The following is a 14,997-nucleotide window of genomic DNA, read 5'->3' as shown; positions in this document are numbered from 1 at the left end:
AGGTATATATATATATATATATATATAATTTTATATATATGGTGATCGTATGGATGAGCCACAAGGAGAGAGAATATATTGGTATGATTTGTAGTTGTACACTAGTTTTGATATATATATATATATATATACCGGTAGATATGCCAAGTGAAAGAATATACTATGTGAATTTACTATTATATTGTGTATATTTATATAAATAAATATACTATATTTGTATACTTACATAGATATATAAATATATACATCTACACAACATTAGTAAATTTTCATGCGAGACGTCGAGTGAATAGAACGATACTCTAACGGCGTCGACATACTGTATATATACAAAATATTACTATCCGCCAAGTGAAAATAGTCCAGGTTACGTGATTTTGAAGATATTTCTTGTGATATTGAAGATATTTCTCTAAATGTCACAAAGTTTGACGGTGTTGTGTAGCTGCTCAAAGCCAACTTGTATGAAGTATCAAGACCGGAGTGGCGGCAGAGGTACTTTACCCTACCGCGGCTGCGCAAGATCGCGGTCGAGTGTTTGGAAGCTCTGCAGTTTCTGCATGCGCTGGGCATGGTCCACTGCGACTTGAAACCCGAGAACATTCTCATGCAAAACTTCGAAACATGCCAAGTGAAACTCATCGACTTTGGGTCGGCGTCGTTTGTATCGGACGAGCTCACGTACTACATCCAGTCCCGCGCGTACCGTGCCCCAGAGGTACGACATATATATATATATATATATATATATATATATGATTCTGAGCGCCTCGCAGGTGATCTTGGGTCTTCGCTACGACGACCGCATTGACTTGTGGTCCCTCGGGTGCATCTTGGCCGAACTGTACACTGGTCGGGTCTTATTCGAGCACAACTCGATCGCGGCTCTCCTGTCCAGCATGATGGGTCTGCTGGGGCCGCTTCCACCCGCGATGGTCGCTGCCTCCCCCCAAGCTGACAAGTACTTTAATAAGGCGATGTACCTGACGGACGAGGACGGACGGGTGGTGGTGCCGCTGCAGACGTCGCTGTGGCAGGTCCTCGACTGTGGAGACGCGGCGTTCGTGTCGTTTCTGCAGACGTTGCTGCATCTCGACCCGGCGCGACGCGTGTCGGCGGCGGCTGCCCTCAACCACCCGTGGCTCCAATCCAACGTGTACGGGATTAGCGACTTTAGCTGTACCTAGGCAAGACGGGATATACTAGTATTAATATATATTATATATATATAGTATAGACAACGGAAGTGTTGTAGGTGGGTATCACAAAATTAAATGATTTTTTTTTCGGAAATTTTGTTGTGTACAGACATTTGCTTCGTTTGTGATTGGTTAAAAGGATATTGCATTTAAGCCAATCAATCGCACATGAGTAGCAACTGGATTCATCGGTACTTTACAAGTAGTAGTTACTAGTATAATCCTAGTAATAGTAGGCAGTACGGCAGGCCTTTCAACAACTAGCAGTGCGAGATAGATGGAAATGGATCCGACTTGCTCAGCACGAGCACGTGCAGTTTGTGGGAGAGGAACCCCTTGACGTAGTTGTTGATGATCAGGTTGGCCACGACGCACTCGACGGCGTCCATGTCGAGCGATGTGCCCATGAGCGCGACGGCGGCGGCGAAGTCGGTGAGCCGGACCTTGTCGCTCTTGTTTCCGATTAGATACACCTTCTTGAGCAGAGTGCGCATGACCAGCAGCCCCAACTTTTGCATGAGCAAGTACATGCCTTGCTGCACGAACTGGTCTTGGTATTGCTCCAGACACTATCGAGATATGGACATCAATACTAGTAATGATTTAGTAGCGGTAGTTTTGGACGTGGAATTACAAATATATATATATAGACCATACGAATATAAAGAGATATAGAGATATATATAGAGTAAACGCGATAGTCGTGGTACTGATGTACAATACATTACGACTGTAGTTCAGTGGCGAAGGAGTCATATATATATACAAATCCGTTGTAACGAATATATATATATCACCATACGAATATTTATATATATATGTGTAAACACTATATACATGGTCGGCATGTACTTGGTCCTACGAATATACATACCACTCCGTCCCAAATCACAGACACGTTTGGACATTCTATTAGTTGTGAAATTAGAAAACAATCAATTTTATTAAAACGATTACCTTATCCAGTACTGTGGAGCCAATCACAACGAAGGTGACATGGTTTCTTTCTGTGAATTAAATTATACAGCCGAAGATACCTCTTATTCTCGATATATTTAAGACAATCTCCATACATTCCTAAAGTCCGGTGACATTTGAAAAATTTGGGTTGAGCGGCTGATTTTTTTGAAGAATACACTCGCAACTTTTGGAAGAATGGCAATATAGTTATATGACCTTATAGCGAAGATTCTGCTCTTTTGATTGGCACAAATTTCACACAAATCCAATGATTGATCATAAAACCACTATGTATATCAAACCTGTCAGTGATTTGGGACGGAGTGGTACTTCCGAAGTATATACAGTATATATATATATATATATATATATATATATATATAAACAACATATATGTAAAACCGTGTATCTTTGTGTGGTCGTGCTGTACCTGGTAATACGCGAGCAGGTTGCCTTGGCGGATGGCCGCAGCGATATCGACGTATTCCGTGAGTTGGTACTGACGCAGGAGCGCCGGGGTTGGCAGTACGCCCAGCGCCAGCTTCACGGGCACCAAGTACTGCAAAATCATGCTAGTACATGCTAAGGTGTTTGGGAGACAAGTACGTTCTTAAGTACCGCTTATTCCGCGTGCACTCAAGGTGGCAGTGTCGCCATGCAAAGCCAAAGCACTCGTCCGCGTCGGTGTACTTGTCCTCGAGCATGCGGATGCGCCCGAGGTAGTACATGTACGTGACCTGGTCGCGCTTGTCGAAAATCGAAAACGTCTGCTTGTTGATGGCTTGGATCACGTTGCCGCAGAGATTAATCTTGTTTAGCTATGGGTACAGGACCATCACAATCGTTGTAGCCATGTACCTAGTACTAGTGTCCTTATGTACGTACCCGAAAGTAGATCTTGAATAGCTGGTTCACAATGTACAACGTCGCCGGCTTCTTGCTCAACTCTGGGGCGGCGCGGTCGTTCAAGGTCATGGCAAACCCTTTCTTCAAGTTTTGCTCTGCATTGGCCTACATCCAGCGTCATGACGGTGACGACATCCACCGGATTTTCTTACGATCGTACCAATTTGTCAGTCACTTCGATACCGCGTGTCGCGGACAGCTCGGCGTCGGCATGCTGGGCCAAGATGCGGGTATCAAACGTGAATCGCTGCAGAAGCGGCACGAGCCAGTTGTTTTGATCGCGGAAAAGCTCCAAAAACTGACTGATCGATGGACACCACGCCGTAAGAATCATCCCGCAGGTGCATGTAGTTGACGAAGAGTACGTACACAAAGCCGACGACTTGCATGTCGTACGCGTCTGCGTACTTGTTTTGCTGGACCAGTCGCTTGGCCTTGAGCAGTGGCGCCACCACGTCGTGGTACCCATTGGACAGAGTGCTCTGGCAGATCGAGTCGATGGCGCTGTCGGACTCTTGGATCCGAGGCGCGGAGCTGTCGTACGATATGGCGAGCAATTGAGCCGCTCGGCTGCTCTGCTGTCGTTGGAGGCAGCCTTCCACCTCCTTGACAAGGTTGGCCACACCGCTCATGTCGTTGTGGGCGAGATGGTGCAATGTGCCTCATGTTTTGGCAACGCCTGATTTTGTCAACTCAGGTTTTGTCAAAATGATAAACGTGACAGATCATTGACCTGCATTCATTCGACCATAACGTAGATGGCCAGTTTATGGTGCACGGGACAGTTTAAGGTGCACTCAAACTGGCCAATGGAATTGCTTGATTTTTGGAGTAGCCAATCGAATCACTAGGAAAATGAAATCACTAAAAAATAAGCAAAACCAGCATACATATTTTAAGCTTATTGAGTGGAATCGAAGTAAATGAACGCTAAGCTGAAGTCTATTCAAACCGATTAAATAAGCAGAAGAATGCGGCTTCATACTATACTTTTCAGAATTGAAATCCCGGTCCTGGGAGACGAGTAAGCTGCATTCGACGACGAAGTCTCTTTCAAGTGCACCATAAACTGGCCATCTATGTTATCTCGTGAAGTTCAAATGGCCACAACGTAAAAGAGACAGTATCGAATTCCCTAGTTTAAGCTTTATCCCATCATCCGAATACAGATCCATTTAAAGAGTTTTAATCAGGGAGATGCAGGAACAGGCCGTAAATTTGACATTGCGATCCACTACCACGCGGTGGTCCCATCGTCTTGGCTGCAGTGTCCATGCGTTTAGCATTCACCACATGTGTGCGAAGCGATCGCTGAGGAATCGAATATGCGCCTGCAGCAGCAGGGATTGTTAGCTTCTTGGAGATTACGTCTGTTATGGCCTTAGCCACAACGTCAGCCGTGCACGACGTTTTTCGCGGCATTTTGATTTGAAACCAGCAGAACCCCTCTATAAATTGATAAATGGGTATAAATATTTGAAGGTGTTAGTTGTTGCAGGCTTTTATTTTATCCAATCATATCAATTCTGGAGTTCTATTGGGTAATGCGGCTCGGATCATTCGCCTGCTCACTGATCCGTCACGTGAGATATTTCCGAGAAAATGATTCAGTTCTTAGCGATGGGAGGGTATATAATATACTCAAAGCAAGTTTATTTTCACGTCACTTACAGGTAAAATTCTATAAATTGTTGGTCGTATCACACTTAAACTTGGTTATTGTAGTAAATATCATCATCCTATTGTCGTACCAACTGTGCTATGCAACCTCAGATAGGTATTTCAAATTGTCACTGGTATTCAAAAATCCTTTTTTTCAAAACTGTTTTCTGCATACTACTAGTACATACTATGAAAAACAAATTGTAACACGAAAATAAACTCCCCACAATAAAAATCTCATTGCGCGCATTGCGGCATCTGGTCATTGCCAACGTCTACAGCATGCCTCAACTGAACCACCGCCGCTCTGCGCAAGGGAGCCTCGAAAGGTATCCTTCATGCATGCTACCTCACGTCGTGACACAATGTACCCTTCTAGCTCGTACACAACGGCCGAGTCGCCGCCGATAGACGATGATATCGATGGGAGCAGCTGTCCAGCATGGTACGTAGGCACCACCGACTTGAACTTGTCGAGAATGACATCAACATCCCTCCGTAGCACGTTCATCAACAAGCCTAGTTCGGCATTATGCGCAATGTGTGAGTACGTCCCAAGCTAATATCTCTTCTCTCGTCTAACATGTCCACAGGCAGTTCATCGGTCCGCCCGCGCACACTATCCACAGCGACGGGTCTTGGAGCTGCGGCTCATGGTACACGCTACTGATGTGTCTACATGTCGCCCTCTAATTCGATGGACATAGTGACCACCACAACGAGAACGGCATGCACGAATGCTACTACTGCGACGCGCCGTACGTGTCGGCAGTCGCGAGCGCCGTGCCGCTCACAATCTTCTGTTCCCGGTGTGGGGTGCGCAACTCGGGCACTTCAGGAGCGTGCATCTCTTGCAACCACACGTTGCTGTCCAGGTTGGAGTCGCTCAAGCATGAATGGACCGACACGGCCAACTTTGTCGCGCGGGACCTGGGGCTGCACGTCCACGTCCGGTGCCCGGGGTGCATGACCGTGTGCGCGGTGCCGGCGTCCGCGTGCTTTCGGTGCGGCGCGTGCCACACATGCTTTGCCGCGCCGACCGTCGGGGACGTCACGAGCTTCCACGTCGCCCGCCTCACGCGGTCCTTGTCCTCCAGCGTGCGCAGTCTGTTTCACACATCGGATCATCCGCCGCCTCGTCCTCGTTCCAAGCCGACGGCCCTCAACCAATCGTTTTTTTGGCGCTTGTTTCAACCAAGTGACAGCAGTGACGAGTCGGACGATGACAAGCCCCTCTTTGGGTCGCCTCGACGGAACCCCCCGCCGTCCTCCGCGGACAACGCGCGGACAATCCCTGTCGGCATCCGCCTCCCGCAGACCCCCCACGTCCATCGCACCGACAGCCACGGCGTCGAGTACAATCATCTGCCGCCGCCGCCGTCTCGACAGGTTCCCGTACACGTGATGGACTCGTACGTGGCCCCTCGCAAGAGCGACGCCATACCCACTTCATTCGAACGAGACTGGGACCTCCGCCGTATGTCGTCGTCTGCCGAAGAAGAAGCCAAGCAGGAGCTGGACGACGACGACGACGTCCTCGCTCTCACCGTGTCACACACGGGGGGCTTCCACGTGTCACATGCCCACACCGTGCATTTCTAACGTTAGTCTTATGGGATTCCAAAATTTATTGAATTTTAATTTTTATTGACATTTCTTCTTTTTTTTGAAATAATTTTTTATCACTACAGTACTAGTAGTAGTCCTGTACTGGCGTCAATGATTTGTTAGTTGGTCGTGTTTGAGAGACGACGTTACTAGAAGAAGCAGTAGTAGTACTAGTAGTAGTAGTCGTTAATAGTATTGTCGAGGCCGCTTGGCTCGGTCTTGTTCGTTCCATCGTCCGTGTCCTGGATCATGGGAAATGGGAGGCGGCGGAAACCGCTGGCGGTGACTGTCGTCGCGGCGGCGATGGTCGTCTCGTTGGTGGTCGTGGGAGGACCTGCTTTGCTTGGACCGACTTCGGGACCGCGACCGAGACCTTGCGTCGGTCGTGTGTCGATCCGTGGGGTGCCACTCCATGTCTTCGTGCTGCTGGTGATGGTGCTGCTGGTGGTGATGTGGAGGGGGAGGACGATGGAACGAGTGGAGGTCACTGTCGCTGCGTCGATGGTCAAGACGATGGGGATGTTGTTGATGCAACGACGACACGACGTCCGGGTGGCTGTGGCGGCGGCGGAGCGCGGCTTCGTACTCCTTTCGCTTCTGTTCCTTGGCCTCCGCGGCTTCCACGCACAGATCCAGCAGCGCCTGCATGTCTTTGGTCTCATCGTCCATTCTCGCCGCGATCTCGATGAGCGACATGTCGTCCAGCACGACGTGGTTGGCCAGACTCGTAAAGTGCGCCGTCAGTGCCGTCCGCTTGTCCAGCTGGTTCTCCAAGTGACGGCGGAAGGCCGCTACATGCGTGGCGCTGCCGTCGAGGTCGATCTCAAACACGGGGATTTCCAACTGGTCCCACTCGGTGATCGTTGTCTCGTCGTCGTCGGACGTGGTTGTCGCCTGCGCAAAGTAATGCAAGTTCGAACTCAACTGAAACATCCGATCGCTCAGTAGATCCGTCGACACCACTTCGCCTTCGAGCTCCTCGATCATGCGAATCGTGTCCCGCGTCATCTCCGAGTCCACGGCGTCTGGGATGTCTTGCAGCACGAGGGACTCGTCGTCGTTGTTGGTCGCCGCCGCGTGCTGCTTCGCGAGCGCCATCGTGTCCTTCAATGCGTCCTTGCGCGCATTCACGACGGTACTGCACATGTCGCTCATCGTGTCGATCACTTCGTCGCTCAGCACATGCCGTTCCCGCCACACCTGGACCAACTTGCGCACCACGTCCTGGGTCTTCTGCGTTCCTTCCGACATCGTGATCGCGATCGCGAGCATCAACTTCTCCGCAAACGCGTCGGGAATGTCACGGCCGTACTTGCGCATGCCGGTTTGCATCACGTCGTTGGCAACGTACAAGTGCACGACCTGGTGCGCCGCCTTTTGCACCTTGTAGCTCGAGTACCACACATCCACCATCTCTGCGATGGCCCGACGGTGGAACAAGATCCATCCACTCAGCGCCTGAATGCTCGCCGCGGTCTCGCTGCATGTAGCGAGCTTGTCTGCGAACCGATCTGGGGAGAAGTCCGAGGGCATGATGAGAATCGAACAATGCTGCGCTCGTTCGACCAATAAAACGGGCACAAGCTGGAAAAACCAAATATATGGGGATTTGTATGCTTTATATCTCCAGTTGAAGTTTGCACCAGAACCTCCGACCTGCCGACCCGACAGCGCCTCGGCGAAGGAGACAGCAAGTGCGGCATCTACGTGCAGGTGTCTCCATGACGTCGGGTGAGGTAGAGCAATGTGAGAAGGAAATGTCAATGGATACCAATAGCTGAAGTTACCCCCCTCACAAGCAATGTAGGACGGACGACGCTTCAATATAGCAGCGATGGCATGCACCTGTGGTGGATCTACACTGGGCTGTGCATTGGGGGGAGTCCACGACTCAACATATGATCCTAGTACATACACAACTCCTCCATGTTCATTGCGATGTACTGAGGGGTCACTCCCCACTAGTGCTAAGCACACGCAAATCGCAACTGTTGTTTACTCTTTCATGAGGAACCTTGCGCCGCCCCAGTCGGATTTTCATATTCCCTGGTAGATTTCGTCAAACTGGACTTTTACAGTCATTCGAAACCGTCTGAAACTGTTCAAGAACCCCGAAACCCCGTCGTTTTTTAAAGCTACTACTTCGAAGTAGTACTACTTTTGAGTTCAACCTGTGTGTGCGTTCGTACTACAGCTACAGTACCGGTAAAGTAACGCCAGTTGTCAACAACTTCACTATGCATACTGTACACATCGGAGGAGGACGTCAACTTGAGATGGTTCAGTCTGGTGAGGGAGCGGCCAATACATGATGAAGTGCCTGTGAACCACTTTGCGAGTGGTTTCGACTTTTGTCATCGGCTCGAAATCGGCCGTTCCTTGTGAAACCAAATGGGTGCACATCCCACCTCCTGCTGAAACAACTCGCACAATCTTGGTTGTTTGGCCGTTTGGTCTACCTCGTGAGGTTACTTGGCGTAAGGGGCGTGTACTACCTGACGCAGCCGTCATATCTGGTCTGTGCATGACTCACTTCTTGGTAGCCACGTCGACGTAGACCCCCCCCCTGGCTCAGCAAGACTCGTAGATGGCGGCCACCACGAGATATAACACTCTGGGATCCCCCCCAGCAGGTGCAGTTCACGCAAGATCCTTTGACCAATCAGAAAGACTTGGCGCGCCCCCCCCCTCGTTGACGTCGACGCACCCTTCGACGACTACGCGTGACTGACTGTACACATTTGAGTAATATATGTCGGCGACGTGCGAACTCGTCTTGTTCCAAGGCGACTAGTACTACTCCCAAGCAGTAACGTCTCACGGGGCCTTGCTGCCTGCCGCCTACCATGTCAACCGCAAGAAGTGTCCCTAACCGTAGCGGTCTACATGCGCCGGGCGATGCGTAGTTTTTACACTCGTGCTGCTGTGTGTAGCCTTCTACCTGTGCGTGAGCATCCTCCTTAACCGCGGAGGCGCGAGGGGGGTGAACGTGTAATCACGTGGCGGGGATGGTCTGGATCGTGTTGCTAACAGTAAGGAGGGTATCTGCCTTCTGCATCCTGACCACGGCGAGGAAGCCGAGTGCGCCGTCCGCCTGACTGATAATGCCTGCATCGGCAGTTTTTAAATCGGGACGTTCAGTCGGTCCTGCCCCTGCTCGTCCTCCCAAGATCTTATCTTGCTGTGGTACGCGCTGGACTGGCCACAACGCACCCCACGCGGCGGCTCGGCACCAGTGTGACCCGCAACCCTAGTAGGAGCGCCGCCATGGCAGCGTTGTCGTGAAGGACATCATGACGTGGCGAGTGTTCGCTGTGATCAAGACAACGACACGTGACGCGGCTGTACCTCTGGCGTGCGACGAGTAGTAACGCAGTGGCATTCACTCTCGACGGCTCGTGGCTTCAGCACTTGCTTAGCAACTTGACGTCAATAAGCGCAACGGTTAAGCATACTAACGACAGTATTAATCTAGTAAGTACTTGAAGTGTCGTCGGTTCGTTGACTAGTACAGTACTGTACTTCGAAGTACAACACAATTATATTATATTAACCATAGTATCCAAGGTTGGTATTAATATTCAATGCTGTCCCGTACTAGTAAGTCTTAAGTACCAGGGTACTATTGTGCTTTGCACTTGTTTTGGCGTCGGCTTACGTGGCTAAAAGAGTGGTACTTCTGCTGTAACTGTGCTACAAAGTTGAACAAATACCTGGGAGATGCGGGAACTGGCGATAACTCATCATAACACGAAGTTATGGAAGGCCGAAATCGAGGCATTCATGATTGGCGAAAGCGAAACTGGAGTTTCCTCGCAGCCATCCAACTTGTTGGAGAGGGACATTGGCTGTTGCATGTGCGATGCCTTGCATTCAAAAAATTCACGCCGTTTCACATTGAAAACATATAAGTTCCAGATATTTCATCACTTTTGCGGATGCAATATTTTTATTGCGCATGTGCAGTTTTTGTGGTACTCTGACAGCATGTCGTCATGCGCATATATCGAAAATGGACGAACTTTGATGAGGTTTTTCTCGAGCTGTGTCATACTTAGCGCTATCCTACTGATATTAAAAGATAGCCCATTACTAGCTCAGCCTATGCAGCATGGTCTGTGCATACACAGCTCTCTCTGGCATAAGGCATCTTACCCGCATGTACACGCTTGTTCTTGAAATACGACGAATTTGGCAAGTTCGAAGTTGTCTTTCTCTACAGTTACTGTATTGATTCAGGCGACATGCAGTAAGGTGTTCTTGATAGTATTGGTTGTTGTTATGAGGAGTGGAGAGTTTCGTGACCCGTTGTGCAGTATGCATTGAGGAATCGCTGACCTGCATCGCGCTTTTCCCGCATGTACGCATGCACAATCTCCAGGATGTATAAATCGTTTGTGCAAAACGTAAATGAATAAAAATACGCATATTTAATACAAATATCAAAATAAAAATGTTCAAGCGAATAATAATATGTAACTGTCGCACGCATGTACACGTCGTTTGATTCCGTGGAAGTGGCAGATTCAGTCGCTGGTTGACTCGCACGCGACAACTTGAATAAAGATGCATGTATCCCCTCGACAATGGCATACCACGATTTGAAGGAATCAAGGACGTTGAATTCGTCATAGTGATGTGTTTGTGTCCTGTTCCCGCATCTCCCTGGTGTTTTGGCTAATTCACTGGGGTTTTATAAATGCCAAATAACTCTGAGCAATAGTACAGGTAACTAACTAACTGCATTAATTGGATCACAGTGGTACTTGCATATTTTTATACTTGGCCAAAAAAATATCAAAGGGATTCAGTCATTTCCATTTTAGCCAATAAGTGATCGACAAAATAGCGTAGTGCCATTCGTCATATTCGACGACACCACCTTGTCGTAAGGTTAGTAGCTCAATGATTGCAAGTGCAAATGATAATCCAAACTGAATTAATCAATGATTGTAAGTGCGTTTGAAAAAACCTGGCCAAATGTAGTTCAGTTGTAACTAACAGGAAGTAATGTAGGTAACTTATGCGTTGGTGTTAATTGTGTACTGTTTTGTATTTAAATAAATCTGTCGAAATTTTTATAACACCCACGTTTTGACTCACCTCCATTTTATATGAAAATTTGTATGTGATTGTTGTACCACTGTGATCCAATTCCAATCTGTAATCACGCTGAAGTGACCGAAACACCTTGGCTGTTATTCCATCGCGTAGTACATGCTACCTGCATGTACTGCAATGGAACAAGACGATGACGTGGTTTTCTACGACGTGGCACCATACGTACGGTAGAACTCTGGCGCATGTGAATTGTGCAATTTGGTAAAATGCATAAATGACCTCCCTATAATTACATTCTGTAACATCCTAAATCATGGTGCGGATTATCTAAAATATTCTGAACAATTGTTTATCGTGTGAAAATAGCCAAAACGAGTGAAAAGATAGATTTTGTCAGCCTGGGACTTCCGGATAACAATATATATCACGCACTCCATTATCCGGATGCCTGCCTCTCGCTTCAAGGATGCATTGTTCCAGTTGGACTCGGCAAGATGGACGGCATCGATGGCGTGGTGAAGGGCGTCGTGTATGTCTTTGGGTTTGCCGCGACAGGATGGAGTCTCATGAAGTTTGTTTTGTCAGTGCCTCTGGTACATGCATCTTATTCCTTCCCATTCTAAGGCTAATGGGTGACGTTGCAGCGCGTGAGCGACACGTCCGTCGAGGAAAAGGACATGGAGGTGGTCCTGAAGGTGCGGTCTGACGGGCCTGAACTGCAGATCTTCTTGCGCGAAGTCAAGGAGCAGACGGACTTGACGTTGCGTGTGAAGAGTGATTCGTCGCTGCTGCATGACGCGGACGACCCAACGAACCCAGCGACGTACGTTCTCGCGGGGGCCGTGTCCCCTGTCGTGTACCAAAAGCTCGCGGAAAGTTGCGGATTGCGTAAACGCACGACCAAGGGAAAGTGGGTGCATGTGGACGAGGCGAACCACAAGGAATTTCTCGACGAGTCCGTTCCTCTAGACGCTGACGCTGACGCCACCGCCGCCGCCTCCTCGGGTGTTATTCCCTTTACGTCGGGGGAGAAGATCGACTTGATCTTGTACCAGCTCAGTCAAGTGCGCGTGCTGCTCCATCCATCCGAATCGTCCACCGTCCTCGCCAATGGCGACCTGTTGTTCCAAAAGTTGCAGGAAAAGCGCGTGATTCTATCGTCGTTCGCGCTGCACAACGCCGCGGAGCGCAAGGCGTTGATGGAGACGTGGGTCAAGCACCTCGTTCCGTTCGCCAAGGCACCGATCCACGACATCCGCGACTACTGCGGCGTCGAAGTGGGCTTTTACGTGGCCTTCCTCGAGCATTACACGCGCTGGCTCGTGTACCCCGCGGTCGTGGGCGCGCTTGTGTACTTATATCAGCTCCAGTACGGCCTGCACAACTTTGCGACAGCATTTTATGCGTTGTCTGTGACGACGTGGGCGGCGGCGTTCGTGGAGGCGTGGAAGCGGCGGGAGAGCGAGCTCGCGTGGCTCTGGGGCCGACCGCTGGCCGAAGACGAGGATGGCGTGGTGGTGGAGCGGCTGGGGTTTGAAGGACCCGACGAGTACGACGACGTCGACGGCGTCAGGTACAAAAAGTTCACGGACGGCGACCGCTTCAAGCGGTACGCAGTCACGATGCCCGTGTTGGGCGGCACCATCGCGTCGATTGTGCTGCTCATGCTCGGGTACTTTCAGTTCGAGGTCAGATATCCAATGTATTTATATATCATATATATATATATATATATATATCATATATATGTGTATTTGGGCGTGTCCAAAGAGATCATGACATGATAGATTGAGAGTTTGTGTTGTCCGTACGTGAGTGTTTGGATACTATGGCCTTCGCACACGAATAATAGATGTGTCAAATATATACATTAATTGCATGTGTGGGGTCAATTTTCAATCGGATCGATATATATATATATATATATATATATATATATATATCCTAGTCCATTTGGTATATGTATATATGTATTTCCCCGTTTTGACGAGAATCAAAAAGTGTCCAAATGCAACGGAATGACGATCGATATTGATCCTTTTTCAGCTAAAATGTGGATATTATTTGTATGCGGCGTCGCCAAATAATATATCCATCAAATCGATGGTTTGTACTGAATGATGCAGTAAGTAAACACTGACCAGTGTCTTCATATCTTCATATCAGTCACACCCTATTTCGAGTGTATTTGATTGGCCAATTGAATAGTGTCGAGTGTATTTGATTGGCCAATTGAATAGTTTCGAGTGTATTTGATTGGCCAATTGAATAGTTTCGAGTGTATTTGATTGGTCGATCATCGAATAATCAATCGATTGTGGCTTGTCGATTTGGGGCTGTTGATCCCCCTCCAGTGTGTCCAATATAATCGAAAAAGGACTTAATTTCCATCTCAAAGTGGACTATGTATCTATAGGCCGCCGTCCGCGCCGCGGTGACCCCCGCGAACGGCTTTGATGGGCTGTGGGCATATGTGCCCATGGTGCCATCCGTCTTGTACTCGGCCGCCGTCTTCTTCATTGACGCCAAGTACGTCCAGCTGGCGCACCGCCTGAACGCGTACGAGAACCACCGGACGGATGCCGACCACACCAATGCACTCATTGTCAAGCTCGTGCTGTTTCAGTTCGTCAATAACTTTGGCTTGCTGTTTTACATTACGTTCTTCGTGGGCAACTTTGAACTGCTCCAGAGCACGCTCGGGTCGCTGCTCATCACTCGATTGCTCATTGAAAATATTGTGGTACCGTGGCTATATCATATATATTATCAGTGTACTATATGTATATATATATTGATTGATTTGGTAGGAAACGCTGATTCCATTTGTCATGTCCAAGTCTGCCGTCAAAGCCAAAGCTGGGCTAGCGGAACAACAGAACAACGCCAGCCTCACTCAGGAACCGTCGGTCAAAGAAGTGGCCGTCGTCAACAAGGTACAATATATTATATTATATGTTTTATCATATATAAATACATTATATCTATATATAGTACATGTACATTATATGCAGGTTACTATATATATATTATGTTTTTATGCGTCGCACGCTTGTGCAAATAAATATATTTGCCAATATCTACTGTATATGTGGAGATTGTGTCCATCGCTATCAGTATGGACATACAGCACCTCTATGATTGTGTCACTACCTAAATATATATATATATATATATCCTTGGTAAACTATTAATAGTATGTAAACTGTAATAGGTCGACGTCGAAGCGTTGTTGCCCGAGTACGAAGGCACGTTTTTCGACTACTTGGAATTGTTTTTGCAGTTTGGGTACGTCGTGTCGTAGTTAGTACTATTATTATAATATTTCTTCATTCAACCAAAAAATGGCATATATATATGTTCTAGTCAAATCACGCTGTTTGCGTCGGCGTACCCGCTAGCAAGTGTGTGCAGTCTGCTCAACAACTTGATCGAAATCAAAAGCGACGGGTTCAAGATCCTCATGGCGCACCAGCGCTGCCACCGCGACCACCCCGACGGCATCGGCACGTGGGTGCACGCTTTCACACTGCTGGGGTACGTGGCCGTGGCCACCAACGTGACGATCGTCGGCTTCAACTCCGGCGTGCTGCAGCGCTTG

The 14,997-nt window shown here is 48.5% G+C and overlaps 6 protein-coding genes across 9 annotated transcripts in view; 3 read left to right on the top strand and 3 right to left on the bottom strand.

Moving 5' to 3' along the window:
* The window catches only part of H257_07532 (CMGC/DYRK protein kinase), a gene marked incomplete at both ends in the record, with an annotated part of 6,469 nt that extends 5,282 nt beyond the window's left edge, over positions 1-1,187 (top strand). Inside the window, 2 exons of the mRNA XM_009833095.1 lie at positions 446-718; positions 777-1,187. Of these exons, the coding sequence (XP_009831397.1) occupies positions 446-718; positions 777-1,187 (684 nt within the window). The remainder of the gene's footprint in view (positions 1-445; positions 719-776) is intronic.
* A 174-nt stretch (positions 1,188-1,361) lies between these two features.
* Positions 1,362-3,720, bottom strand: H257_07531 (hypothetical protein). The gene is made up of 6 exons (XM_009833094.1): positions 3,435-3,720; positions 3,226-3,367; positions 3,045-3,170; positions 2,778-2,977; positions 2,590-2,731; positions 1,362-1,768 (listed from the first exon to the last, which is right to left on the bottom strand). Exons 1-6 carry the CDS (start codon positions 3,695-3,697, stop codon positions 1,460-1,462), a joined length of 1,182 nt encoding a protein of 393 aa, XP_009831396.1. The 5' UTR covers positions 3,698-3,720; the 3' UTR covers positions 1,362-1,459.
* A 1,250-nt stretch (positions 3,721-4,970) lies between these two features.
* H257_07530 (hypothetical protein) lies at positions 4,971-6,392 on the top strand. Its single transcript, XM_009833093.1, has 5 exons — positions 4,971-5,056; positions 5,107-5,172; positions 5,230-5,274; positions 5,321-5,383; positions 5,435-6,392. The coding sequence occupies exons 1-5, from the start codon at positions 5,010-5,012 to the stop codon at positions 6,327-6,329; spliced, it is 1,116 nt and encodes a 371-aa protein (XP_009831395.1). The 5' UTR covers positions 4,971-5,009; the 3' UTR covers positions 6,330-6,392.
* A 101-nt stretch (positions 6,393-6,493) lies between these two features.
* Positions 6,494-7,981, bottom strand: H257_07529 (hypothetical protein). The gene has a single exon (XM_009833092.1). It carries the CDS (start codon positions 7,866-7,868, stop codon positions 6,522-6,524), a length of 1,347 nt encoding a protein of 448 aa, XP_009831394.1. The 5' UTR covers positions 7,869-7,981; the 3' UTR covers positions 6,494-6,521.
* Positions 7,982-9,330: 1,349 nt separating this feature from the next.
* H257_07528 (hypothetical protein) lies at positions 9,331-9,604 on the bottom strand (the record flags this gene model as incomplete). Its single annotated transcript, XM_009833091.1, has 2 exons — positions 9,331-9,443; positions 9,526-9,604. 2 exons carry the CDS (start codon positions 9,602-9,604, stop codon positions 9,331-9,333), a joined length of 192 nt encoding a protein of 63 aa, XP_009831393.1.
* Positions 9,605-11,878: 2,274 nt separating this feature from the next.
* The window catches only part of H257_07527 (hypothetical protein), a 4,729-nt gene continuing 1,610 nt past the window's right edge, over positions 11,879-14,997 (top strand). The window contains exons 1-5 of one of the 4 annotated variants that reach the window (XM_009833088.1): positions 11,879-11,989; positions 12,041-13,084; positions 13,813-14,139; positions 14,207-14,332; positions 14,611-14,684. In XM_009833088.1, coding sequence (XP_009831390.1) covers positions 11,891-11,989; positions 12,041-13,084; positions 13,813-14,139; positions 14,207-14,332; positions 14,611-14,684 — 1,670 coding nt within the window. In that variant the 5' untranslated portion in view covers positions 11,879-11,890. Of the gene's footprint in view, positions 11,990-12,040; positions 13,085-13,812; positions 14,140-14,206; positions 14,333-14,610; positions 14,772-14,997 lie in introns of those variants that run through there. The other 3 variants (XM_009833090.1, XM_009833089.1, XM_009833087.1) reach the window with 3 other exon arrangements.

Source organism: Aphanomyces astaci, assembly GCF_000520075.1.
Source record: "Aphanomyces astaci strain APO3 unplaced genomic scaffold supercont1.16, whole genome shotgun sequence".
NCBI lineage: Eukaryota > Oomycota > Saprolegniomycetes > Saprolegniales > Verrucalvaceae > Aphanomyces > Aphanomyces astaci.
This window is presented reverse-complemented; position numbering and strand designations above follow the sequence as displayed.

Coding starts and splice junctions, on each gene's coding strand:
- H257_07530 (XM_009833093.1), top strand. CDS start 5,010: ATGCCTCAACTGAACCACCGCCGCTCTGCGCAAGGGAGCCTCGAAAG. Junction 5,173..5,229: donor GGGAGCAGCTGTCCAGCATG/GTACGTAGGCAC, acceptor ATCCCTCCGTAG/CACGTTCATCAACAAGCCTA. Junction 5,384..5,434: donor TCTTGGAGCTGCGGCTCATG/GTACACGCTACT, acceptor CGATGGACATAG/TGACCACCACAACGAGAACG.
- H257_07529 (XM_009833092.1), bottom strand. CDS start 7,868: ATGCCCTCGGACTTCTCCCCAGATCGGTTCGCAGACAAGCTCGCTACA.
- H257_07531 (XM_009833094.1), bottom strand. CDS start 3,697: ATGAGCGGTGTGGCCAACCTTGTCAAGGAGGTGGAAGGCTGCCTCCAA. Junction 3,368..3,434: donor ATGCAAGTCGTCGGCTTTGT/GTACGTACTCTT, acceptor TCCATCGATCAG/TCAGTTTTTGGAGCTTTTCC. Junction 2,732..2,777: donor GAGTGCACGCGGAATAAGCG/GTACTTAAGAAC, acceptor AGCATGTACTAG/CATGATTTTGCAGTACTTGG.